Source organism: Leptosomus discolor, chromosome 1 (genome assembly GCF_034619465.1).
Source record: "Leptosomus discolor isolate bLepDis1 chromosome 1, bLepDis1.hap2, whole genome shotgun sequence".
In the NCBI taxonomy this organism is placed as follows: domain Eukaryota; kingdom Metazoa; phylum Chordata; class Aves; order Leptosomiformes; family Leptosomidae; genus Leptosomus; species Leptosomus discolor.
Window position 1 is genome coordinate 16932966 of NC_141391.1, and position 26148 is coordinate 16959113.

At 38.8% G+C, this 26148-nt stretch overlaps 1 protein-coding gene across 9 annotated transcripts in view; it reads left to right on the plus strand.

The window, feature by feature from the left end:
• GRIA4 (glutamate ionotropic receptor AMPA type subunit 4) overlaps positions 1-26148 on the plus strand; it is a 242057-nt gene that overhangs the window by 64401 nt on the left and 151508 nt on the right. For all 9 annotated transcript variants that reach the window (XM_086481766.1, XM_086481765.1, XM_086481770.1 and 6 more), the window contains exon 3: positions 18043-18282. In XM_086481766.1, coding sequence (XP_086337892.1) covers positions 18043-18282 — 240 coding nt within the window. The remainder of the gene's footprint in view (positions 1-18042; positions 18283-26148) is intronic.

Sequence of the window (26148 nt, forward strand, 5' to 3'; positions counted from 1 at the left end):
GCATCCTGGGGTGTATTAGAAGGGGTGCGGTCAGTAGGTCGAGAGAGGTTCTCCTCCCCCTCTACTCTGCCCTGGTGAGACCACATCTGGAATAGTGTGTCCAGTTCTGGGCCTCTCAGTTCAAGAAGGACAGGGAACTGCTTGAAAGAGTCCAGCCCAGAGCCACAAAGATGATTAAGGGCTGAGGAATGATGAAAGGCTGAGGAAGCTGGGTTAATTTAGCTTGGAGAAGAGGAGACTGAGGGGTTACCTCATTAGTGTTTATAAATACGTAAAGGGCAAGTGTCAGGAGGATGGAGCCAGGCTCTTCTTGGTGACAGCCGATGACAGGACAAGGGGCGATGGGTGCAAACTGGAGCACAGGAGGTTCCACATTAACATAAGGAAAAACTTTTTCCCTGTGAGGGTGACAGAGCACTGGAACAGGCTGCCCAGAGAGGTTGTGGAGTCTCCTTCTCTGGAGACATTCAGAACCCGCCTGGACGCGTTCCTGTGTGATCTACTCTAGGTGATCCTGCTGTGGCAGGGGGGTTGGACTAGATGATCTTTCGAGGTCCCTTCCAGCCCCTACCATTGTGTGATTCTGTGATTCTGTGATCTAATGGCAGCACCCAGTGCTATAGGGAGGTCATCTAGGAGGTGGAGCTGGGCTCGCTGAAGTGGGGTAGGGTGGGAAGATGAGAGACAATGAAAATAAACTGAAACGAGAGGAGTTCATAATAAAAAATGCACCCATGAGGACAGTTGGGCAGTGGAACAGGATGCCTAGATATGTTGTGCAGTCTTTGTCCTTGGAGGTTTCAATCTTGACCAGGTGAAGCCCTGAGCAGCCTGGTCTGGCTCAGAGCTGACCTAGCTGTGAGCAAGAAGTTGGAGCAAAGACCATCTGAGGTCCCTCCCAGCCCAGGTGATCCTGTTCCTACTCTCCAGCCGCGGAACTTGAAATCTTCATTTGCTTTTTCTGAATTTTGATCTCAGTTAAACTCAGGGATAAAAAGTAGCATGGTAAGGACATCCTGTAGGGTTGTGCTGAGTTTGTCAGCACTGAGATCAGAGCATTATGACAAGGAACGTGATGATGGAGGAGATTTCTTTAAGCCCCAGTACAGTCCTCCCTATTCTCACAGGCCACCAGCTGGGAGGCCATCCCTCTTTTCTTCAGAGGAAATGAGGCAAGCAAATTAAGCAACTAGTTGGTTTAGACTATCTAAAGTCTTGATAGTATTGTGCTTGTATGTAGAGGAAGAATTATCCAGCAAAGCATGGTATGAAGTAGATGATCTGGACATTGAAAAATCAAGAAAATACATGAAGTACATTAATAGAACTGGATTTTTTGTAGCTCTTCAGTGTGTTTTCAGTGAGACACATGTTAAACCTAGTAAAACCTGGGAGGAAGTAAAATGGCCCTACCTAGATTATATTTGATCTCTGGCAAAGGAGTAGTTGGTACATCTCTTTTTTTTATGAGCTGTGTAGGTATAGAAGCATAACTATTGTGGAAATGACACAAAAATAGGCAAAGAGACTGGAGAGAAAGTCAAGTTTTCCGTGCTTCTATGTATTATTTCTTTTTCACAGCAACTCTTCCACTTCAAATCAAGCTGTGAAAAATACTTAATTCTGTAGCTGTAGTAGCATCTGTGTTCCTTTGTGTACCCATAAACAAAACAAATTCATCCGTCTAAGGGTAGTCAGATTGATTCTGCATAGCTGTGTAAGAGAGAAAAATGCTTTATTCTGTACTTCATTCCTGATTGAGTTTAGGTATATGATGTCAACATTTCATTTAAACCTTTGGTTGGTGCAAAGGCATGATCAGCATGATCAGCATTTTCTAAAGTTGAAGAATGTTTATTTACAGAAGTTGATTTTGGCCAGTAATTCCGTATTTGTATGTTGAAATCATTGTGGTACCTAATTACTAATGAGTTTTATGCATGTTAGAAATTAAAAGATCAGAAAATATTATCAAGACAAATATAATCTGACTTTTTAAAAGAATACAAGTTGTGGTAGGTTTGGGCAGGTTTGGGCTACCTGAAATTAATAGGTTTTAATGGCAGAAGTACTTTTAATAAATATGCTACTGTAAATGCATTTTTAAAATGTGTTGCAATCCTTATTCAGGAAAAATTTTAATTTCTTTTAATTAAATTTTTCCTGAAACAGAACATAAAGTAAGTAAGATAGTCTCATAAAGAAAGGAAGATCTTGCTTTATGTTTTGAGTAGGTCTTGCTGGAATCATTAGAACCATGAAAAACAGTTTTTAATATTTTTTCTTTAATTTTGTAACCAAAAATAAAAGATTGAACATAGTTTTCTTAAAAACTCTACCTACAGCAGTGTGCCCTTTTCCAATATGCCTCTGAGCAATACCAATCCATTATCCTAACACAGGCAGTTTGATCCTGCAGAGCACTGCAGAGAAAAGCAACACGTACAGAAGCATTTCTGCACTTTGGTGTTTCGCATGATTGATTTGGTTTGGGTGCACGTTACCACAGTCACATTTCATCCACCAACTCTTCAGTCAGTGTTAATGATATTTTGTAATTTTTCTTTTTTATATATAGCAACAGACTATCTGGGAATTATGAATGAATATATGCTAATTAAGAAAATAAAGTAGTTTAAAGATACACAAATATTAATAGGATTTGAAATAAGAGGTAGCTTGAGGCCACTGCTGTAACTAACAGGCCATTTAAAAATTATTAGCATCAGGCCCAGTGGACCAGTAGTAAAGTACAGCTGCCTTTTTAGTACAATATCAGAGCTAGCAGCCCCTAGACCCTGAGCTTTACTCCAGTGATCACAGCTGTGAACTGTGCTGAACTAATTTTGCTTATTCCTCCAAATGCTAGCATAGAAGCTACTAGCCTTACATAATGCCTGGGGTGATATATACAATATTTTGTTATTTGTAAAGCAATCTTTACAGCATATGAATGTAAGTACATCAACAAAGACATATTCTTGCATTATTTACATCAAGCTGTTAAATGTTTTATTAATTTTCAGTGGTCTTTTTTGCAGACTAAGCTTGATATATAAAAGGAGATGGAGTATATTGCTCACTTTGTTGATTGAACAGTTTGGTGAAGTGAAGGACACTGCTTTGATCAGCCCTAAAGTCCAAAAATAAAATGAAAAACAAGGGTTTCATTTGAGAAGGCTACTATTTGAACAGCGAAAGAAGTTTGTATAAGGTGACAGCTCTTTTAAATCTGCTGCGATAACCATGATAAAGAAAAATATTTTGTAATGGCAAATTCTGTTTGACAGTGTTCCTCCCTTTCCCCCAGACCCCACAGTAGTACACCCGCCTTTGGTCCATTCACAGAGATAACAGGGTGCCAGCCAACCAATCTCAGCTCCTTTCTTATCTATCTTCTTTTCTAAAACCATCACCCGCACATTTCCCAGCTCTGTAGAAATCTCAATTATAGATAGTCCATTTCAAAATGCCTTATGGATGAAGCCCCATTCCTGCCAAAGATATGAGAGAACAAAATGAGAGGGCTTGTGCTCCTGTTTTAAATTAGCAAAGTTGTGAAAATACTTAAGATGATGCCTCAAAACCTGGCATAGAGAGAACAGGATTAGCTGAAAACTCAGGAAGAAATGAAGATAACTGAAAAACATGTTTCTGTTACTGCTTTATTTTTGTTAAGCAGCTTCCAAGTACAGAAATCAGGATTTCTACCTTCAGAAGTTAAATTTTTTGAGACATGAAGAAGATTCTTTGCATGTAGACAGATGCGAAGCAGTGCATAAAACTTAATATTAACAGCTGGTTTAGGCTTTGACCAGCAATGCCCTGTCACTTAAGTGGTTCTGAATACATTTTGCCATCTTTTTATTATGCTTTACAGATTATTATTCTCATTTATAAGATCACAATCTGACAATGTCATAGGAAGAGAGATGGAAACAGCATTTCTGATTGTTGTGCCAAGAGCAGGGTAGGAACCCAAATATCTGCATCACCTGCAGTATGCCTAGGGAGAACAATGGGCAGATAGTTTTTGAGATGCAGTTTTATTTCTTTGGGTTTATGATTTTAAGGTAGCATGTTGTACTGCCATCTTTTTGTGTATTGGGAAGTGCTGTTAAAGAGAACCGTGATTGCACAAAAGATTCTGGCATTACTGTAGTCAGTGATGTAATAATGCAATTTAGTGACATCAATTGATTTTAATTCAAGGCAGCAAGGTTTAATAAAGGTTGCTCTTAGAGGAGAATATGAGATATGCTAAACGATCTTTGCGTATTAAAAGATTGTGTTGTGCTTCAGAATGGTTGCTTGAGTCAAGGCGAGGTAGGTCATGCCAAGCATTCAAAACCTTTACCTACATTCTACAGCCTACCTACATTATTTTATTCTGGTAGTCATTAGAAGCTCCAGTTTTTGATAAAGACACCATTTTGTTAGATGTTTAAAAATACAGACTTACAAAAGATGTGTTCATTCATAACAGAACTTACAATGTAATTATTTCATGTGAAGCAATGTTTTGTGGGTGATAACTATGCTTTATGAGACAACATAAACCTTCTCCTCTCATCAACTGTTAGGCTCTCAGGCAACAGCACATTCATTTCCGTAAGTATCTCCTGGCCCAGAACTGAAATGAAATAAACTCTCTTTATTAAACTAAACATGGAGAACTGTAAGAAAGACAAATATGTTAGCCAGTTACAAAGTTATGTACTTAGTTATGTACTTTTGAATGGCTTATCTGCCTATTTCTTTTAAAGACACTAAGTTAACATCTATCCCATTTTATAGCAGAGATTTATATGTGTTTGAAATAAACGGCTGGACAGTTTGCATTAGAATAAAAGAATTTATGACCCATAGAAGTAGAAAACATGCATACATATTCTTAGGATGTGTACATGGGTGTATTTATGCATGTATTAAACTTTTCTTAAGTCTTGTTTTAGCTGAAAAGAATTACTTAGGAAGCATGCTCCATTCATGGCATTTGACACTGAAATCTGCCTTTCATATCAAGCAGTTAGAGCTTGAAGACATTAAAGACAGGGGCATGGCTGGAATCTGTCTTGCATTCGGATCTGAAGAGGCTGGTCTTCTGTTTAGAAGGTGAATGGCTTTCACTTTAAATAACCTTGATCAAATGGTTCGTTTATCTACTATTTTTGAAAGGTAATTTTTCTCATTATTTTAATTATTATGTGAGAGCTATAGCTAGTTAGAAATGCCTTTTATACATAAAAAAGCAAAACTATTAGTTTTCCAGAGTAAGAAGAAACATCTTGATGACAAAAAAGGGAACATACTAGAAGATGCATTTCCACTAATCCATGCCAAGCATTTTATTTTAAAACTACCCAACTTACTGTGGCTGATTCCCACTGGCATAATCATGGGTGGCTAAGAAGCTCTCTCTTAAAATGAATAGAGAAGAAACTGCAAGGCACACAAGGGAAAAAAAAGGAGAGAGGGAAGAAAAGAGATAGCTCAGAGTTTTGTACACTTTGGACTTTGGTCGTTCCACAGACAGTCATTCCTTGATGTCATTTTGACATGACACGTCCATAGTAAGAAGAATCTGCATCTGAAAAATCCCTTGGCTATGATCACTGCATTATCTTGGGAAAACAGGCAAGCTACAAGATGCTGGAAAAACTTCAGTGCAGTGAGATGATCAAAACAACAAGGTAACATAAAGGAACAAGTACAAGTAATGAAAACACAATCTGTTTGAGATGTCGGCGTAGATGTCTTAATACCATAATTCCCAGATATATATAGGCACACAAACAGGCTAAGACCCGAATCTCTTGGTATGGTTTTGGTTTTGTGATGTTAAGAGTTAATCCTAATACCTAGGATGTTTGAGGGAGAGCTGAAGTATGAAATACAGAAGGGAGAAAGAAATCTCAGAGAATTCTTGCTGAACAGGCCAGTGATGGATAATAAGGGTATCTACAGTCATCTTAGTGATGATCTTTGAAGAGATTTTATTCATTACTCCAACTATGTGAAGAACTTAAGTGTTAGAATCTGGTTTTCAGACCGGACAACTCAGAAAAGCTAAGTTACATATGTACAGCTCGTGGAAATGAAAATAGGAGTTAGAGTGAAAATTTACCAGCTTCTTGCCTTTCACTTCGACTGTGTCTATCTTTCCAGGTACCATTTGCCAGTTCATTAGATCAAGGCTAGGAAAAACAGTAAGATGACACGATTTATGGGTAGTTCTAGGCTGTCAGAAGCACCTAAGTGTTGTGGGAAATCCATCATTACCAATGGTGATGTGCAAGAAGAAACAGCCCAAACAACCAAGAAGTATATTTTGTGTGTACATGACAAAGTAAATTTCACATTATTTTTTAATTTTATTTATTCATCAGAACACACTTGCACTAACATAGAAGAAAAATAATAGAAGCATGGAAATCTCTTATCCACTATAAATAAAACCAAGGTCCTTAAATTTGAGAAGACTTAATAGAACAGTTGGCACTTCATATATTTTGATCTCTTAAATGATAGCTCAGAAGATACCCCTTCATTGGGGAACAGCTTCAGCAGAGCCTTGTGCATTTTGTCAGCACTGCTGTTCTGCCATTATACAGTCACAGACTGTAGCAGGTAGCAGCAGAATTTTGTTTCTAGATCTTGTGAGGAGTTTTTTCTCTCTGACCAAGTTTTATATAATCTCATGATGTGATACCATGTTCCGTTTATCTGACAGTAATACTGGTTTCAAATTCTGCTTTGTACCTTCAAAGGGAAGGAAGTAAAAGAAAGGACAAACAACAGATTTTATCAAAAGTATTCAGGAACTCTTCTTATGGAAGTCCCAATTGTGAGCAAAAAATGACTGAAAAGGTTTTTTTCAAGTTAGGGTGTGTGTGATTAGATAATAGCTTTTATTAACCCATGGGAAATTGGGAAAAACAGATAAGCTTTTCATCACGTATATCCTCTTAACATGAACGCTGTTTTCAGCCATGTTTTCTGGCACTTTAAAAGATACTTAGATCTTAGAGTGGCCAAGGAAACAATGTTTTATTTAATGTTATTTAATCAACATCATGTAGTGAATTTCTGTTGATCTTACTGAGGCCAGAAGGAATCCATGGCTTCATTCATTCTAAATGGTAAACAGCAAAGTAGGAAAAATTATTTAGGATTATATGGGTTTGTAATAGCATGAATCAAAGTAAACAATTATTTAAGTTGCCAGTGAGGGGACTCTTGATGGTGCGAAATCTGTTACTGAGAGAAGAAAGTAGCAAAACTGCTAGCCTCACCCCTGCCAGCATTCAAAAGCCTGGACTGGACAGAGAGCATTGCACAACCTGTGTTGGCTGGAAGATTAAGGTGGAAGAACAAGACATTGGGAGATTGACTCACAAGTGAAAGAAAAATACAGTTACAGCAATGGATCAAATGGTACTGCTTCCCTCAGGAAGGCTTTAATTCTAAAAATATAACTATAAAACCAGACAATAAAACACCATCTCTGTTCAGGTTTCAATGACAGCCACCCAAGGACCTTCATCTTCATGCAGGACCATGTTAATCACATCTGTCATGATTTCCTGCTTTCCTTTCCTTCCTTTTCACAGATGTTTCAGAGATCTGGAGAGGCATTTCCTAAGTCAGAGGGAGCAGATAGACGACTAGTCTCCTTTTAAAGTCACATGGAAGTTTAGTACCAAACTTCCCCAATACTTAAAAAAATGCTTTACTTGAGCTTCCTCAAATTACAGTGGAGTTCATGTTTCGTTTCAGTTTAGTTAAATTAGAATACAAAGTTTGACATAAAGAAGCCCATTGGTTCCAAGTGTGAGGTATAAATGATGGTAATGCATCCATCAAAACAATTTCTATCAGGAAGCATATTGTATGGCTCCACCTCTCATATCTCTTATGAAATTCAGTTAATTCCTGTCAATTACAGTTTTACTGGCAGGAGTACTGCAAAATTAACATGTATTTCTCCAAAATGAAGGAAAAAAATATTGTTGCTATTTTTTTCTGAAAACTACAAATAGTTCTTCTTTTGCATAAGAAAAAAATCTGTGATTACATAGCTATGTAGAAAAAGCTATTTTTATGTAGTCAACTGCACATTTTAGAAGATATCTTCCCATTTAAAATCATACTTTTTTTTTCAGTTCTTTTTCTTCTGGAAAGAAAAATGTCTGTTTAAATTGCTTATTTGCTCCCTTTTCATGATAAAACTAAAAAAGAAAACTAACGTAGAGAATTGGGCTATCAAAGAATTACTCCTTAAAACAAAAATCAGACTTCTCTTTGTTCTATTTCATTAAAAGGCGATATGGGGTCAGGTTTTATAAAATCTCTGCATTTAAGGGGGAGAAACAAGCTGCAAAGAAATTTGTTTTCTCTACAGAGGAATGTTTGGACGAAGTTCAAATTTGAACTGAAAGAAATAATATGTCTCATAAGGAAATGAATCAATCCAAGAACAGCAAAAAATGTTTAATCACAGAAGCAAAAAAAGTTTAATCACACAGGCAAGCTAGATAAGTTATAAAACATGATTTCTCTAGATATTCATCTAATGAGCTTTCCCTCAGCTGGCAAACTGAAGAGGTGATGTGATTTTGAAAGAAGATCTCTAACCACCACATGAGTATCTGAGTGGAAATGTTAACCTCAGATAAGCAGCTGGGAGTTTTACCACTGATTGCATAAAAAAAAAAGTTTTTACTGTAGTGCAGTCTAATTTCCATGCAATCTGTTATGCCTCTTTAAGGTTCTATCCTGAAGGAAAGGACAGGGGAAAGGAAAGGAAAGGAAAGGAAAGGGAAAGGGAAAGGGAAAGGGAAAGGGAAAGGGAAAGGGAAAGGGAAAGGGAAAGGGAAAGGGAAAGGGAAAGGGAAAGGGAAAGGGAAAGGGAAGGGAAACACAGACATTTTGTCCTTGAGAAAACCTGCCAGCTTCGTGGAAACTTTCTACCAAAACCTGTTTAGCATTTTTAAAAACTTCTGTGGTTTTGAAAAGCCTGGTAGTCTCACGTGGTACTGATATTTCTGTCAATTCTTAAAAACAGCCAAAAAAAAGGGCTTCTATACCAATGTGGATTTTCATTCATATGACTATGAAAGGTAAAGGCCGCATGTGGATTCTCTGTGGGAGAGCGTTCAAAGAGAAAGTTTTGGCAGAGTTAGGGAAATACACGTGTATGTGCGTTCCCAGACAGCTATAAATACCAGATCCATGGAGTGCACAGGACTGGCGGACAAAGGGACAAAGACTGGACAATTTATTGCAGAGAGAGCTGTAAAGTACTTTTAAAAATGAGAAAAGATTTGTTAGCATTCAGCAAATGTGAAATTCATGAGGGGAGTTCTATCAAAGAGATTAGCCAGGGCACAGCAGAAAGAGAAATTTTATAAATAAACCCAGTGGAAGATGTTTTCTTGTTGTGTAAAGATGTTCCATTGGATTTAAATTATTTGGAATTACATATTAATGAGAATAAAATACTTTAGTGGTGCCAAAATTTCCAAATGGAAAGTACTTAAAAATTAAAGCATTTTTCCTCATAGAAATTTATGAAAGGACAAGATACTCTATGTACTCCATCAAGAAATGAGATTTGTCAGCACCTTTCAGGGAAACAGAGATAACATGGTCTGTATCTGAGAAATACCTACAACCCCTGGCTGGGAGGGATCTGTGCCCGCTGTGTTAGAAGGGCCTGAGAGAAGGGCAGCTCCAAGTCACATTGAATCTGGGGATGGACAGGGCAGAAAAACACACAGATGCTTTCCCTAAATTGAGACTTTTAAAACAATTTTTACATGTAGCTATCTTAATGTAGGTGCCAAGTCTTTCGTAGTTGTATAGTCTCCTTTTACAGCTAAAAGAAATAGTTACCTCTAGTGGAAGAATCAGCACACTTCATTTATCACCTATCTTAAGCTGAGATGATCCATTTTCTTAATATATCTTTTTCTGTTTTAGAGGCAGGGGAAAAAAAATAATTAAAACCCTAACTTTCAGGTGGTAAAAATCAGGTAAGACAGTCCCCTCAACTCTGCTTGTGTGCACATTTACGTACAAAGGCACACACATTCTTCTTACAAATTCTTTTGGGATTGGCTTGGAGAAAACTTTAATCAATGTATTAATTTATGAAGAGCAAATCTTGCTCCGTATGAAGCATGGAGAAAAGTTCAGCAGTGGGATCTGCAAGTCAGTCTTGTCTGGTCTCTATTGCCCTCTCTTTTCTGTTATTTTGGGCATCTCTCAGGGTAACCTTCTAAAGTTAACATTCTATAACTTAGTGATCTAGTGTAAGACATTGTGCACAAAATACCATGTTACAATCTTCAAATTGACTTTAAAAGAAGGAAATACTGTGCATGTTAATTAAGCTAATTCAATTCCATTTTCCATCCATTAGGCCAGAAATGCACTATCACTTTCTGCTATTATTCCAGGAATTGAATTCGAACAGAAATAGTATTTAAGAGACAATTCACAAAAATTGTTTCTGGAAACTTAATTATTAATTAAAAAATGTCACAAGTTCCTGTCTTGCTTTGCAATATGTTCTCACATCTTCAGTTGCACAAAGAAAACTGCATTTCCCAGATTACCTTTTGATCTAACCAAGGTTGTGTTGTTCCTCAGAGAGTGTTTTTAAATGAGCTGGCAAGTCACATATAGAGTGCTAGAAATAACCGATTTCTGTGGGTTACATGTAAAAGACGCTAGTGAATTTTCTGTGTCTTAAGTTTGATGGATCCATCTTTTGATCTCCAGATAAGTACTCCTGCACACTTTTTAGTATGTGCTTCATTTTATGCATGCAGCTAAACACACTGAGGCTTTAGGACAAGTGCTTATGTGTTTTTAGGGTTCCAGAGTTTATTATAGAATTGCAAGATAAAGGTCCATTAGGTGTAACATTTATACACATTGAGGTAGCACTCAGAAGGCACAGCTGAGACAGCTGGACCATTGTGCTAAATACAGACATCTAATAGGAGACTGGCCTTCCTGTCAAGTGCTTATAGTCCAAAATAGACTAGACAGTTGAAATGTTGAGAACCAAGACACGTGAATGTGAAGTGATTTGCTCAAGTATGAATTTAGTCTCAGAGCTTCGGTGCCTAACATACCAGACTTCTCATTATGCAGTTATATTATAGGAGGATAAATGTTTGAGAGGAATAAATATTTTAATAATGTTTGTGATTCAATTCTTTTTTTAAACGGGAAAGATCTTAATTTAGTCTTTTTTGTTCACCTCCATCTTTAATACTGTATTAAATTGTAAAGCAATAAACTGATTTTAGTTAAAGTAATGATGTGATGTTATTTCTGGTTATAATATTTCAGGTATGATGCTACCCAAAGTGTGATGTGTGCCTGCTGAATGCAGGGAAAGATAATTCTTTTGCTTAAAGAAGTTTGTGTTCAAAAGGCAAAGGTAGATGAGGATTTAGAGGGTGCAGGGTCCATAAATGGAAAATGAGTAGGGTTGTGATGGATGCTGGTTTCATTAGACACAAAAAATGTAACCATATAATTTGTGAGAAACTCCTTGTTTCCTTTTTCCTCTTTTTTTGGATAACACTATTTAGAAAGATCCTTTTCTATTTGAGACAATTCTTAAGATAGTAGTAAACTAGTCCTAATACATCTATAATGTTTTTCATCTACCCACTTTATGTAACACTGTTTTCTCTTTTATAATCCTATCTGTCATTTTATATCAGTGGTTTAATTCATGAAGATTCCTCGTTAAGTTGGTCTTGGTGCTGGAAATTTTTCTTAATGCAACAGTATAATTTGGTATAAAATCAGCAGTCTCCAACACAAAGCAGAGGAAGAGCATATTTGTATCAAATTTATACTGGATTTGGGTGCAAGATAGCTGGAAACATGGGGATTAGTTTAGATCACTTGTCTCGTAATTCTAGAGCCCTGACTGGCTTTGTGTCCTCTTCCAGGAGGTAGAGGTCAGTGGAGTGATTAGGGAGCACAGAGGAGAAAGAGAGTGTTGGGATGTTCCGTGCAAAATGAAGAGAAACACCTTTTGACATTTTAACAGGAAATTCCAATCTCAAAGCTGTTTTAGAAATATTACTTAATCTCGTCTTAAGTGTTGGAGCTTTCATGCATATAAGTTGATAAATCATTTAACCTTGGGAGGCAGGTCCTTATTTAGATTAAATTGTTTTCCCTTCTGTGCTTCATCTCACTTGTAGAGCTTACATCTCCATATGGCTAGGCTGTTCCTCTTGGAAGGAGTTCTTTAGGTTGAGAAAATTCACCCAGTACTTTTACATCAGTGCAGGTGCCCAGCAGCTGAACAAACCAGAGAGTATATGACTGTGATCTGTGTGGACATGGATCACTGACAGCATTGCAGGCGCACCTCAAATTAAAGCCTTCATGTACTATTGTGGTGGCAAGAAAATGTAACTACATTTATTTACATAAATTTCTGAAATTTATTTCTGTCTGGATTTTACCAGGTATATTGGCTTTCTGTGGACAGGTTTTGACTGGGGTGGGTTATGGGGGTGGCCCCTGTGAGAAGGCACTAGGGGCCACCCCCATGTCAGACAGAGCCAGTTTTCAGTGAGCTCCAAGCCAGAACCGCCACTGGCCAAAGCTGATCCCATCAGTGACACTGTGGTGCCTCTGTCAACATGTTTAAGAAAGGGTAAAACCCACTGCATTAGGAGCAGTGAGACAAAAGAGTGAGAAAAGGTGAGAGAAAAAAACGTGCAGACACCAAGGTTGGTGAAGGAGGGGGAGGAGGTTCTGCAGGTGCCACAGATTCCCCTGCAGCCTATGGAGAAGACCACAGTGACACAGGTTGTCCCCTGCCACCTCTGGAGGATGATGGTGGAGCAGACATCCACTCTTCAGCCCATGGAGGACCTCATGCTGCAGCAGGTAGATGTGCCCTTAAGGAAGTTGCAGCCTGTGAAGAGTCCACACTAGAGCAGGCTTCTGGCAGGATCTGTGGCCCATGGAGTGGAGCCCATGCAGGAGCAGGTTTTCTGGACGGAACTGTAGCCCATGGGGCACCCATGCTGGAGCCATCTTTCCCTGAAGGACTGCACCCCATGGAGAGTAGGGGCCTAAAACGTAGGGAAAAGCATTTTAAAATACTCGTTCCAGAGCTTGTGTTCTGGAAGACTCAGGGTCTGTGAGTCATAGCTCTGAAGCAAGATCTACCATGTTGCTTCTGTGTTAGACTGTAGGTCTTCCAGATTCCTACCTATGTGGTATGGGTACAATATAGGCTGCAGAGCAAAACTAATGCTGTTGGCAGACCAGCTGTGTTCTGCTTATCAGACTTCGTTTTGTAAGTGTATCACTAGGGTAGTGTTTTATTTGTCTCTTGAAAAAATTATAAAACCTTTGGGTGTGACCAAATAATAAAACAAGACCAATATCGTGTAAATATGTGTGCAGGTATGTATATGTATGTGTATTTGTACATACACATTTCTCAGAAACTTTCACTTGACCTCTTCTGTGTCATTTTCATGGTTATGATGACAGCTGTAATTGGACACTGAATTCCCCCCTGTGCCTGTTTAAAGGATTTAAACTGTATGGGCGTAACTTCTGAAATCGGTGAATAAGAAGTTGGGATTTTTTTGCTTTTTGCTTTTCAAGAAAACATTTGTGTTTAAAGTGTGGGACTTGTCTTTAGAACAATGACAGAGACTTTGGGAAGTCTTTCCCTCACAGAGAAAGAAGAGCACATGTGGCTTAACTGTGTGTCTCAGTAAACCCCGCAGTGTACAATTTTTGCTATTTGGGCATTATGATTTCTTTGGTTTTATCACAAGGTCCTTTGAGTCACCTATTCTTTTAAAGTGATAGTACTATCACATAGTTCAATCTGCTAGAATAGAACATATCTAATTCACACTATAGCTACTGCAATAGCATTATCTTGTTATTTAAGGTGCATTGCAATGTCTTCTCTGGAGTCTGACCTCCACATTCATCCTATCTTTGGTGAGACCAGTGGCACTGCAAAATTTGCAGGAGAAAATTGTATATGTAATACCGGCATTAAGTTGTCAGCTATGAAGAGATGACTGGTTTAAAGACAAATTATTATTCAATGTATTTCAAAGTATGCTCAAGAAAGTGTGTTTGTCACTGCTTTATATTTATGGGGGAAAAGATCTTGAACAAATTTCTCTTAGAATGCTAATATGAGACTGTGTTTTACCAAGCATAATTTAGTCTCTTTATAATAAGTAAAATGCCTTTAGAAGTGTAAGAGAAATAGATAAAGAATTGGGAAATCCAGGTAGTCATGTTTGCCTGGAGGCATTTTCTGAGAACAGTAGTGAGTCAGAATGCAAATCCTCATCGCTTTGCTGATTTTTGTGGTCGCTGCTGATTACTGTAAAATTGATTCAGGAGTGTTGCAGCATCTCTGCATATGTTTAAGCCTAATCTCCATAGTGTCACAGGCATTTTTCCTCTCGGTGGGTATTGTACTGTGTAAGAAAAAATTCTCATAACCTTCATCTTAGCATTTTTTTCTTATTGAGGAGAAAAGAAGGACACTATTCATAACTTTCCAGTCTTGATCTCAAGTATAGTAGAACAAGTCTACTTGGATTGGTTATTTCAGGACTTTAATGATAGTCAGGTAATGTTTTACTGCATTTGAGTCTAGGCTGTGGCAAGGATAGTTTGCTTTGAAAACATGAAAAGTTATGATTTTGTAATTTTTAGTTAAAAGTATTTTAGGGTCATAACATGTTATTTATTGAAATTTAAAGTTTGAATTTTTTTCCCTCTTTTTTTTTGTCCATCCTGAGAATAAATTTGAGCTTTAACTCCACTAAGTGTACAATTTCACAACTTGCCATTGATTTCTTCAATTTTTCATCATGTAGAATCCTACTGTATGGACCACATGTTATGAAAAGTACCCTTTTCCCATATAAAACTGCAAAGAAACAAAGTAATGCAGGACCTCAACAAGGATTTTCTCTAAACAGAAACCACATTAGGTAACTACTACTTATGTACACAAGGTTTACATTCAACTATTTCAGTTGGCAAAGTTAACTGGACTGCCTTTGAGAATAGAGGAGGCCTGCCGTTTCCTCACAGAAACACCTGTAAAACACTGAGAAATCCCTTTGCAGGGGAAAGTAACATGCAGGATGTGACTCCAAAACTGAATGAAAGATTATACAAGAAACATATAAGAAACAAGTGTTTAAAAAGCGTTATTAGTAAGAAAGATTGTGTTGAAGAAATCAGGAGGTGTAGAGGACATTTGCTGCAGAAATGAGAGCCTAAGCTGGGGCTGCCAGCCCAAACTGAAAACTGAAACTTGCAAAGGACATTAAAAAAACATTAGGTCATTTATATCTTTAAATACAAAGACAGGAAATAGGAAAATATCTGAAGCTGTTACATATTGGTTTTGGGACAGAAAAACAGGGAAATCTGGTTAGACACGTAAAACTAATAGATACTTCACATTGATTTTCACTCAAGGAGGACATTGACCTTAAAAGAGGCATGACGGCTAATGGGAATAGGGAAATCACCTCTTTCTACTGTAGTTCTTAAAGAATTGGTTTACTGAAGAGCAGATGCAATAACAAGTGCATCTTAGAAGAGCTGTTAAATGAGTTGTGATACGTATGATCAGTGAATAGGAGATATAATACCTATTTTTAAAAGCGGGCATAGAATCCAGCAGCCATGGACCTAGCAGCTTCACATCAATAGACTGTAAAGTTATAGAACAGGTTTTGATGGAAAGAAAGCTTTAAAATATGGCTATGGACAGAAAATGGCATAAAATGCAACTAGAAATTATTAAGGTAGATAGTGTGGGAGTAATCCATGACTTCCAGTTGCCAAGAGAATGAAGTAAAATAGACATGCTTCGAAGAGAAGTGATTTATGAAAATAGAGACGAACAGGAGAGTTAAAGGGCAGGAATGAAACTAAAGGGAAGATGGCAACAAACGCTGGTAGAAGAGGAGGTACCAGGCTGGAGAAGCATAGCTACAGGAGGAAAATACTAAGAGACTGATTTTACAGTAGACACAGAGGTAAAAGGTCAGAGTACCCTGATGGAATTTGCTGGTGAGGCAGATACAGACATTGATAAAAGTATAGAGCAGGCTATGAATGTAACTGTGGAAATAATTTTGAGGAGTATGGTAATAGATGTGACATAATGGAAAATGAATAATAGTGACTAATAAAAATATTATTCTATAAGCAGAAACTCATCACTTGGAAGTGGCCCAGAAGGAAGAAGGAGCTGAATTTTGATCCTGAGATGATTGTCAGCCATCAGTGAGGTGCAGATTGAGACAAACCAATATGATCTCAGGATATGTCAGCATAAGTTTTTTATAGTAGAGACAGGGAAGTAATGTAAAAAGAAGAAAGCTTTCAACTGAAATTCTAGACATGTTGGTTATCTATGTTCAGGAAAGATGAGATGAAACTGGGAAAGCACAGAACACTTTTTAGCATGATTAGTGGAATGGCAAGCCAGTCATTTGGTGGGTCTAGGAGAATGTAGGTTGTGTGGTCCAGCAAAGAAAACACTAAGCAGGTTTGTGAGAGCTATGTGTGAGCATACTGAAGGGGAACTTGGGGGAAGGAAGAAACCTTTTTAAAAAGCTTTATTTATATGTAATCTGGCTATGAAAATCCTTAGATTGGGAACTGTAACAGGTGGGTAGCACATAAAATCACAGAACTGCCCTCAAGACACTTGCTCCAGTTCTGGCATCAAAACTGGATAAATGACCCAAATGTAAGGGGAAAAATGCACAATTTGTATTTTTTGCTCTTTATGCAGTAAATGTAATATGAAAGAATTAAAGCCGAACTGGTTTGAATCAGCCCATTTGATAAGTGTGTATGCTTTACCCTGACTGTGCTGCTATCACTAGAAGAGAGGAGGCCGTCATCAGTAAAAAGGGTGTGACTTAGTTTTTCCCATGTTTAGGCTGCATGGAAGAATGGATTGCAAGGAGGGAGGGAGGTTCAGGAACAGGACAGCATAGGAAATGCATACCTAGAAGAAAATTGATACAATGGTACCCTAACTGACTGTTCCTTTCTCTGTTTTCTGTGTTTCTGGGATAGGTAACAGTATTAATGATCACACAGTTTCTACTAAGTTGGTTTAGACTTCAGAAAAAGTGAGATGTTTTCCATTGGGCTCTTTATGAGTTGCTAGAAAGGCAGTATTTTTGGAGAAATGCCTGCTTTTATGTGCATAGATTGGTAAAGCCCTTACCCAGGCTGCTGAAATCAATAAAAGTCTTTCTCCAGGTCTTAAATGAGTCCAAGAGCAAATCAGAACTCAGAATATATATTCAGGTCATTTGTTTTCTGGTTTTGAGGTTGACACAGAGTAGAAATAAAAGGTTTGGGGCAAAAGTCTGGTCACATTGAGTTACTATGTTTTCCTTCAACTGCTCTCTTAAAGTCAAGGAGATTATTCATGAAGCAGGTTTTTACTTAATGTCTGTAGTAGAGTTTTAATGTAGCACGAGGGCTCACTGCTTAAAAGGGAGTGAAGGTTCTACATTGTTACGATTCAAAATGTCTAAATTTCACATAAGAGGACAGTAACATTTTTGTGATAATTTTCACATTTTGAAATGTGAACACTTTTCATTATAAGGTAATGGAAATTATCAACGCCTGATAATATGCAAAGCTGTGGTTAAAACAGCATATGTTGACTTTTCACTAGTGTGCAAAAATACATGTTATTTATTTTATATTTTATTTTAGAGTGAAAACACTGTAGATAATGTAGTGTTCTATGAATAGGATCCAAAACTGACAAAATGTTATTTAGCTATTTATTTATTTATTGGTTTCCAGAATGAAACACTTGTGAAAATTGAAGTTAACTACACAGGCAGAAATTAAAATCTTCGAATTAAAAATTTCTGAATGTTGGAATGTGTAAGTACATGTTTACAGGATTTATCACTGGCCAAACTCTTTTTTTTTTTTTTCTTTCAGTCTGCTCCCAGTATTCTAGAGGAGTTTTTGCCATTTTTGGACTATATGATAAGAGATCAGTACATACCTTGACCTCATTCTGCAGCGCCTTGCACATCTCCCTCATCACGCCGAGTTTCCCCACAGAGGGTGAGAGTCAGTTTGTGCTGCAGCTGCGGCCATCTCTGCGGGGAGCCCTCCTGAGCTTGCTGGATCATTATGAATGGAACCGCTTTGTCTTCCTGTATGACACAGATCGAGGTGAGTTGTGACCCAGCTTTCTTATCTTTTTAGTTCAAATGACTGTTACAAGAGCTGTGCATTTTTGTGTCATATTCAGAGCTTGGGGAATCAAATTTTAAAGGGCCTTTGAGGTGAAATACCTCTGACTGAGTAGCTGTGTGGCTGAAGGATGAATTCCTTCGTCTGCAAAAATTGGATATTGGATGCACATAGTATGTAATCGACCAGCCAAAGCCTGTGCTTTAAGTCCAGAATACTAAAACATTTTAACTAATGTTAGTGAAACAAAGAGACAGTTCAATAAGCAGAATTTTACGGCTCTGTTCACTCTTCAACTCACTTCATGAGTGGCAGCAGAAGTAAAGAGGACCAGCCACTTCTCTGCACCTGCACTGGTGTAAGCTGAGATGCGAGTGAGCCCCTTGCGGCTTCCACGCTTTGAAGGGTCAAGGAAAAGAGGCTTGCTTAGTGTGAGGCCCTCGGGCTGTGGCAGAGAAGTGGAGGTAAGAGGCAATACCTGCCAGGCGAGAGGTATCCATGGGGCAGCAGAGGGAGGGAGTGCTGCAGTAACCCATCTTCTACTCCTTTCATCTGGAGTTATCTCTGTGATGGACTACACTTTTATAAAATATACAGCACATAGCACAAAAGGCTACACTTTCTATCCACATTCTCCACTCCACATCCCAGAGCACCTCAGAACCTTTTAAGTGGTAAAAAACTGCAAGCACTGTGCCTCCCCACTCAGTGCTGAATTGAGAAGTAAAATTTCCTGTTCTTAACGTCATGTGTTCTGTCCTGCTGTCAAAACCTTTTGCCTCTGTCTATAGACTAGGATTGAACCAACATGGCTGAGCGTCTGTGAAAGAGGGAAGATTTTTATGTTGATGGCTTTCTTTCAGGGGGGGAAGTGAGCAGCATAGCTGTAGTCAAATAATTATTTTACTACAGCTGTTTCAATATAGCTCCCCATGTGGACAGTCTATTCTGGAATTAAAACGCCTGTATTCCAGTATAATTACTCTTCAGTAGAAATAGGGAATTATACTGGCCTAACTAAATCTGTGTAATTATTTGATTATGGCTATGGAAGTCAATTTTCTCATATATACAAGCACAAAATTTTAGTGGTTTTTAGCTTGATATACTGCCTAAATACCTGAATTTAAATCAAAATGAGTAATAGAACAAAAAGAAAGGGTTTGTATTGTTCCATAATTGTTGGGGTTTTTTTAAATAAAGATTTTTTTTAATGTTTGCTGGACCTACAAAGGAAGTTCTGGGAAGCATTGTAGAATGTATTAGCTAACTGGAAAAAGCGGAAAAAAAAAAAAGTTAATTTAAAAGTATTTCTACTCAAGACATAGTTACAAATAAAAAGAAAACAAGCACATAATTACAGATGTGATCCTGCAAGTTCAACAAATTGTTAAGAGAAGATGCGCACAACCTGCAGTCACCTTTCTCATCTAAATTCACGTTTAATTAGATTGAGACATCATTTTATACATGCAGTATCACACCAAGGGCAGTCATCTATAACAGTGTGGTTAATAAACGATTCTTATGGCACTGCACTTGGCAACTCTGAACTCATCAGTGTGTCTTCGATAAAGAGATGACGTTTGCCACTGGGTGCAGGGGGTGCTACATTGGATAGTCTCTCCAGTTCTGAATAGGTCTTGTGACTCAGTTTAATGCAGGAGAAAATAAGGTTCAGTGTATCTTTAGTTATTAAGATGACTGTAAAGATACATCGATGCTGAATAATTTCTACTACCATTACACAATAGAAATTTTTAATGTAGAGCTGGGATATGATAAGAAAAAAGTAAATATTGTCTCTTACATCTCACTGGTAATGTAACGGGAGTTGAGTCATAGGGTCTCTTTCAGTGAGGCCAGAACTTAAACTTGTCCAGATTTTTGCCAAAGACCCTTCCTTTACATGCCAGATGTTTCCCTGTCTCCCTGAGCAGCCCCGTCCCACCAAACTAGAGGAAGGGGCTTAGTCTTCTGCTTTTGATACTGGAAATCTGAGTTGATATTTGCATTTTAACCATGAAGCAGTAAATAAACTCTTAGGGGGAAAGGTAAGCAATAAGCATAAATTCCAGCCAGATGCAGTCGCTGTTTATGAAGAAGGCAGCATTTAGCAGCTATCAATGTTGTAGAACACAGAAGTCCTTGGCAGAAAGTGATATAACAGAATAAACTTAGGCAAGTCTTCAGCAGCAGCGGTGACATGCTGTGGTGGGCAAATGCATGTTGTTTTCAGACCTGCTTTCCCAGCCTTTCCTTCCTGCTTGCTTCTTGGTTCTGTTGCATGTGACTCAGTTGCTGCTCACTCTTAGAGGTGAACAGTTAAATCCTATTATTAAGGTACGTTTCTCTACTGTATCACTCCATTCAACTCTTTGACAGCCTCAGCTCCCTGCAGAACACCAGTCTCTTTCTACTGTGGGCATCTATCTTAACATCTCAGTTCAGTTCAGGAATGCACTTTTGTCGCATCTCTCCAAGTCATTCCCATGTACCACATTTGGGTTTAAACCATGGAGTAGTCTTGGAGCTCACAAACTCTGATGAGGTGGTGGCTTCAGCTGTTATTTTAACTCTCCTTTTCCGATGTTCTGCCAGTCTGGCAGTCTGGAAAATCACTGTCCTATGACAGGATGAAGATACTAGGAAGAATGGTGAAGATACAAATTGAATTAGATCTAGCAGGAGACATTACAGGAAAGGAGAACAGATTTTGCAAAAGACTTTAGACCTAAGAGAAAGATGAAGGAGAATCCAGCTCATTATTTAACAGGGACAGTGAGCAAGTGAAGAGTGACACAGAAAGCTAAAACCTCAAGGGTCCTTTTGTTTCAATCCATTCTTCAACCACCCACTGTAGAAGATCAGGTTTGAAACCATCTAAGTAACATGAAGGTGCACAAGTCCATGGATCCTGATGAGATGCATCCGCGGGTCCTGAGGGAACTGATGGATGAATTTGCTAAGCCACTGTCAGTCATATTTGAGAAGTCATGGCAGTCTGGTAAAGTTCCTGCTGACTGGAAAAGGGGAAACATAACCCCTATTTTCAAAAAGGGAAAAAAGAAAGACCTGGGGGACTACAGGCCAGTCAGTCTCACCTCTGTGCCTGGCAAGATCATGGAGCAGATCCTCCTGGAAACTATGCTAGGGCACATGGAAAATAAGGAGGTGATTTGTGACAGCCAACATGGCTTCACTAAGGGCAAATCATGCCTGACAAATTTGGTGGCTTTCTATGACAGGATTACAGCACTGATGTGTAAGCAAAGAGCAACTGACATCACCTACCTGGACTTGTGCAAAGCATTCAACACTGTCTCATATGACATTGGAACAGCCCGCCCAGGGAGGTGGTGGAGTCACCATCCCTGGTGGTGTTTGAGAGATGGGTAGATGTTGTACTTAGGTACATGATTTAGTGGTGTTGATAGGGCTAAGAGAAAGGTTGGACTCAATGATCTTGAAGGTCTCTTCCAACCAAAACTGTTCTATGATTCTGTGACATCCTTCTCTCTAGGCTGGAGATACATGAATTTGACAGATCCGCTTGGTGAATAGGGAATTGGCTGGATGGTCACACTCAAAGAGTTGTGGTCAATGGCTCGATGTCTGATTGGAGACTAGTGACAAGTCGTGTTCCTCAATAGTCAGTATTGGGACCAATGCTGTTTAACATCTTTGTTGGCGACATGGACAGTGGGATTGAGTGCACCCTCAGCAAGTTCCCTGATGACACAAACCTGTGTGGTGCAGTTGAAACGCTGGAGGGAAGGAATGCCATCCAGAGGGACCTTGACAGGCTGGAGAGGTGGACCCATGCAAACCTCATGAAGTTCAACAAGGCCAAATGCAAGATCCTGCACCTGTGTTGGGACAATCCCAAGCACAAATATAATCTGGGTGATGAGTGAATTGAGAGCAGCCCTGCGGAGAAGGACTTAGGGATGCCGGTGGATGAAAAGCTGGACATGAGCCAGAAAGCTAGTCTCATCCTGGGCTGCATCAAGAGTGGCCAGCACGTCAAGGGAGATGATTCTCCCCCTCTATTCTGCTCTGGTGAGACCTCACATGGAGCACTCCAGCCAGCTGTGAGGCCCCCAGCATAGGAAAGACATGGACCTGTTTGAGCAAGTCCAGAGGAGGGCCATGAAGATGATCATGGGAGGAACTGGAGCACCTCCCCTGTGAGGACAGGCTGAGAGAGTTGGGGTTGTTCAACCTGGAAAAGAGAAGGCTCTGGGGAGACCTTATAGTGGTCTTATAGTACTTCAAAGGGGGCCTACAGGAAAGGTGTGAGGGACTCTATCAGGGAGTGCAGTGATAGGCTGAGGAGTTACTGTTTCAAACTGAAAGAGGTGAGATTTAGATTAGATATTAGGAATAAATTCTCTACTATGGGGGTGATGAGACACTGAAGCAGGTTTCCCAGAGAAGTTGTGGCTGCCCTCACCCTGGAAGTGTTCAAGGCCAGGTTGGATGGTGCCTTGAGCAATCTGGTCTAGTGGGAGGTGTCCGTGCCCATGGCAGGGGAGTTGGAAATAGATGATCTTTAAGATCATTCTATAATTCTGTCATTCCTTCACTTACCCTTCTTCCATAAAAAGGTTTAATTGTGACCCGGTGCTTAATTAATATTAACAGCAAACTGCCAGGAGCACAGACTGGACAGAGGAAAAGCAGGCTGAAGAACACTTAACCAAGCTATGCAAAGCATAGTGGGAAAGGGATGAAATGAAAACCATGCCTTCTTGAGATATCCAGAGGAAAAGGAAGTCCAGCAGGGATGAATTACTCAGTTAATATTTGGTGTCACCTCTAAAGAGACTCAAGTGAAAGAATCAAATGAGTAGATCAAAATAACATTTCATTTATATATGTAGTTTTATTGTGGTTGAGAGGTATTTCTCTTAAAAAGAGACATACAATCAAGTGAAGCTGTGCATCTGCAAATCCATAGGATTTTTGACCTAGGAGAGGTATGCTTACAGTATGATTTTTTTAGTTGACAACAATATTTTCTAGCACGAGAAAGCAGAAGTTGGACCCTGAAACCACAGAAGAAGGCTGGAGAAGTTTGTATGTGGTGTGAGAAGCTGTTGAAGAACAGAGTCGTAGAATCATTTAGGTTGGAAAAGACCTTTAAGATCATGGAGTCCTACTGTTAACCTAGCACTACGAAGTCTACCACTAAATCATGTCCATAACTGCCATGTCTTCACGTCTTTTAATTAGCTCCAGGGATGGTGACTCAACCACTTCACTGGGCAACCTGTTCCCATGCTTGACAGCCCTTTTGGTGAAGAAATTTTTCCTAATACCCAATATAGAATCAAGAGGTGCAAGAATCAAGCATACTAGAGGTTGATGTTAGTTTTTCACATTGTGTGCAGCCTTACTGAGAGCTGGAATGGCTGAAGTTTCTACTAAAACTACATTATCCAGAACTAAGGTGTCCCAGGGTGGAGAGTTAGAGAGGGGCTGCGGAGCGTCGTGGGACACCAGGGAGGATGGCAGTCAGCAAGCTGGAAACTGCTTTCACAAATGTTCCACAGCCATTTGAATTCAACTGTGTTTCCCAGCAAGAGTTTTCAGTCCCTGACTGTGACTAAAGAGCGGTAGCAGGAGGGGTACAGCTACCAGCTGGCCTAGCAGTTGGCTCACCAGAGGCAAGGACTGTAAAATAGTTATAGTTCTCTGGAAATCAGGCATCGTATGTGAGCCTGTTTATCTACCTTGTTGATGCTTTTTTTTACCTTTGCTGCTTGTAATTACATATTGTTCATTAAACCAACTCAGTCATGGTTGCGGGTGAGGAAAATCAGCTTGCTATGCACAAGGTAAATTTAATTTTCACACATTTCTGGATAGTGTTTTTATAGAAACCCCTTTAAAGTTGAAATGGTTCTGGTTTATGGCAATCTAAACATGGCAGAGGGTTACACAAGTCCTGACGGCCTGTTCAAATTAATCCTACAGTACACAGAGCAGCAATCTCCAAGCTTTTGTCTTTGAAGATTTTTGAAGGATAGGTGTGTCCCAGATGTCTGGACAAAGAAAGGTGCAGGAAACTTATAGCTCTCCCTCTTATTTTGAGGGAGATTATGCAGTTGGTTATCTACAATCAGTTTATCAGGCTGATCTAGTTTTCTCCTTTGGCAGAGTATCTGGCCCAGCAGTAAGCAGTAAGTTTGGTGTATCCATGATTAGTAACTCCATTGATGTTGCCTCATACCTGACATTCTCTCAGAAAAAACAGATAATAGAGATTCAACTATAGCATGGCATCTTGAAAATTAGAAGCCGTAGCCCCACAATTGTTATTACTGACACATTTTAAAAGTAAGAGGAGGTCCCAGGTGAAGCTCAAGGGATTTGTCTTTGCTCTGGTCTAGTGAATATTCGGTAAGAATTTGCGTGATAGCACAGAGAAAGGCTTTTGTGGGTACCCAGCCTGGCTGAGATAAGAGTGTTACAAGACAGTTTCAGAGTTCAAAGTGATCTGGCTAAATAGATAGATCAAGAAGGTCAAATATGATAAAGGTGGTACAAAGGGTGAACTTAGTAGGGAAGAATCAAAAGTGCAAACACAAAGTGCAGAGTAGCTGGCTCAGCACTAGTACCATGGGAAATGTTTCAGGAGTTGTGGTGAGCCATAAGAGTAATACAAGTCCAGAAAGCCATACTTTTCCAATAAAATAAATGTTATTTTGAAATTTAGGAAGAAGAATGTTGCATGTGAGAAATAAAAAGTTGAACATTGCTGTCTCCCAGCTGGCTATGCTGCTGTGTCAGTTGTTGGGATTTCCACTGCAACAGAAAAGATCAAAAATTGCCAGTAAGCTGAGGAAGTGGAATAGGATCAAGTGGTTAAGGCACATAGAGGACATGATGGTGACAGCACTGTGTCCCACCACTTTTTCCTTGTCCTTTGAAAGCACTGGGTACTGTTTGCAACTATATCAAGGCCCTTTGGTATAATCATGGCATCTGTTGTTGGAATAGCACTGTAGTCACTGACCACCACATACAGATATCATATATTTAAGTTTCAAGCGTCTAGAGGAGTGGAGGAATATTAAAAAAAAATAATCATGACCTGTGAGAAAAAGCTTCAGGAATTGAGATTTTTTTATTCTAGGTCTGTTAAGGAGCAAAGACCAGGTTTTCTTTGTACCCACAGAGATCAAGGTAAAAATTAGAATTGTTTTGCAAGAAGGCAGATTTAAGGTGTTACTAGGAAAAATGTTTCAATAAGTTTATAATAATCTGAGGAGATTGTGGTGATTCTTACAACCAAAGGTTTTAAAGAAGAGGTTAAAAAATACCTGCAGTGATGATTTGCTTTGCTACGTCCCGCCTCAGATGATATCTTATGTGCCTTCAGGATTTATATTTATGTAATTTTCATGATTTCTCAAGGAAACTGGGAATGGCTTCTTCACAATACTTGGGAACATTGAAAAGATAATTTTCTACTGGAGAGCAACTTTCAATAATATATTATTGCTATTCAATTATATATATAGCCTTTGTAAAACATTTAGCATGTTCTATTATTCAAAAACCAGATCAAAAACATTCTAAGTGACTTAGATAAAAACACTGTAAAATCAGGTTGAGGGACTGTAATTATAATATGGTACTCAATAAGTTATCATTAGCTGGGTGGTTAGGAACTGCAAGAATTGGCCCTACATCAAGCAATACTTGATATTTTTACTGCACTTCTGAACGAATTTGTCAAGGTCTTAATGATGAAAAGAGTAATAATATAATAGCAAGTTGGAAAGTTATTTCAATAGTTAGCTCAATTGAAGGAGCTAGACACACTAAAGCCAG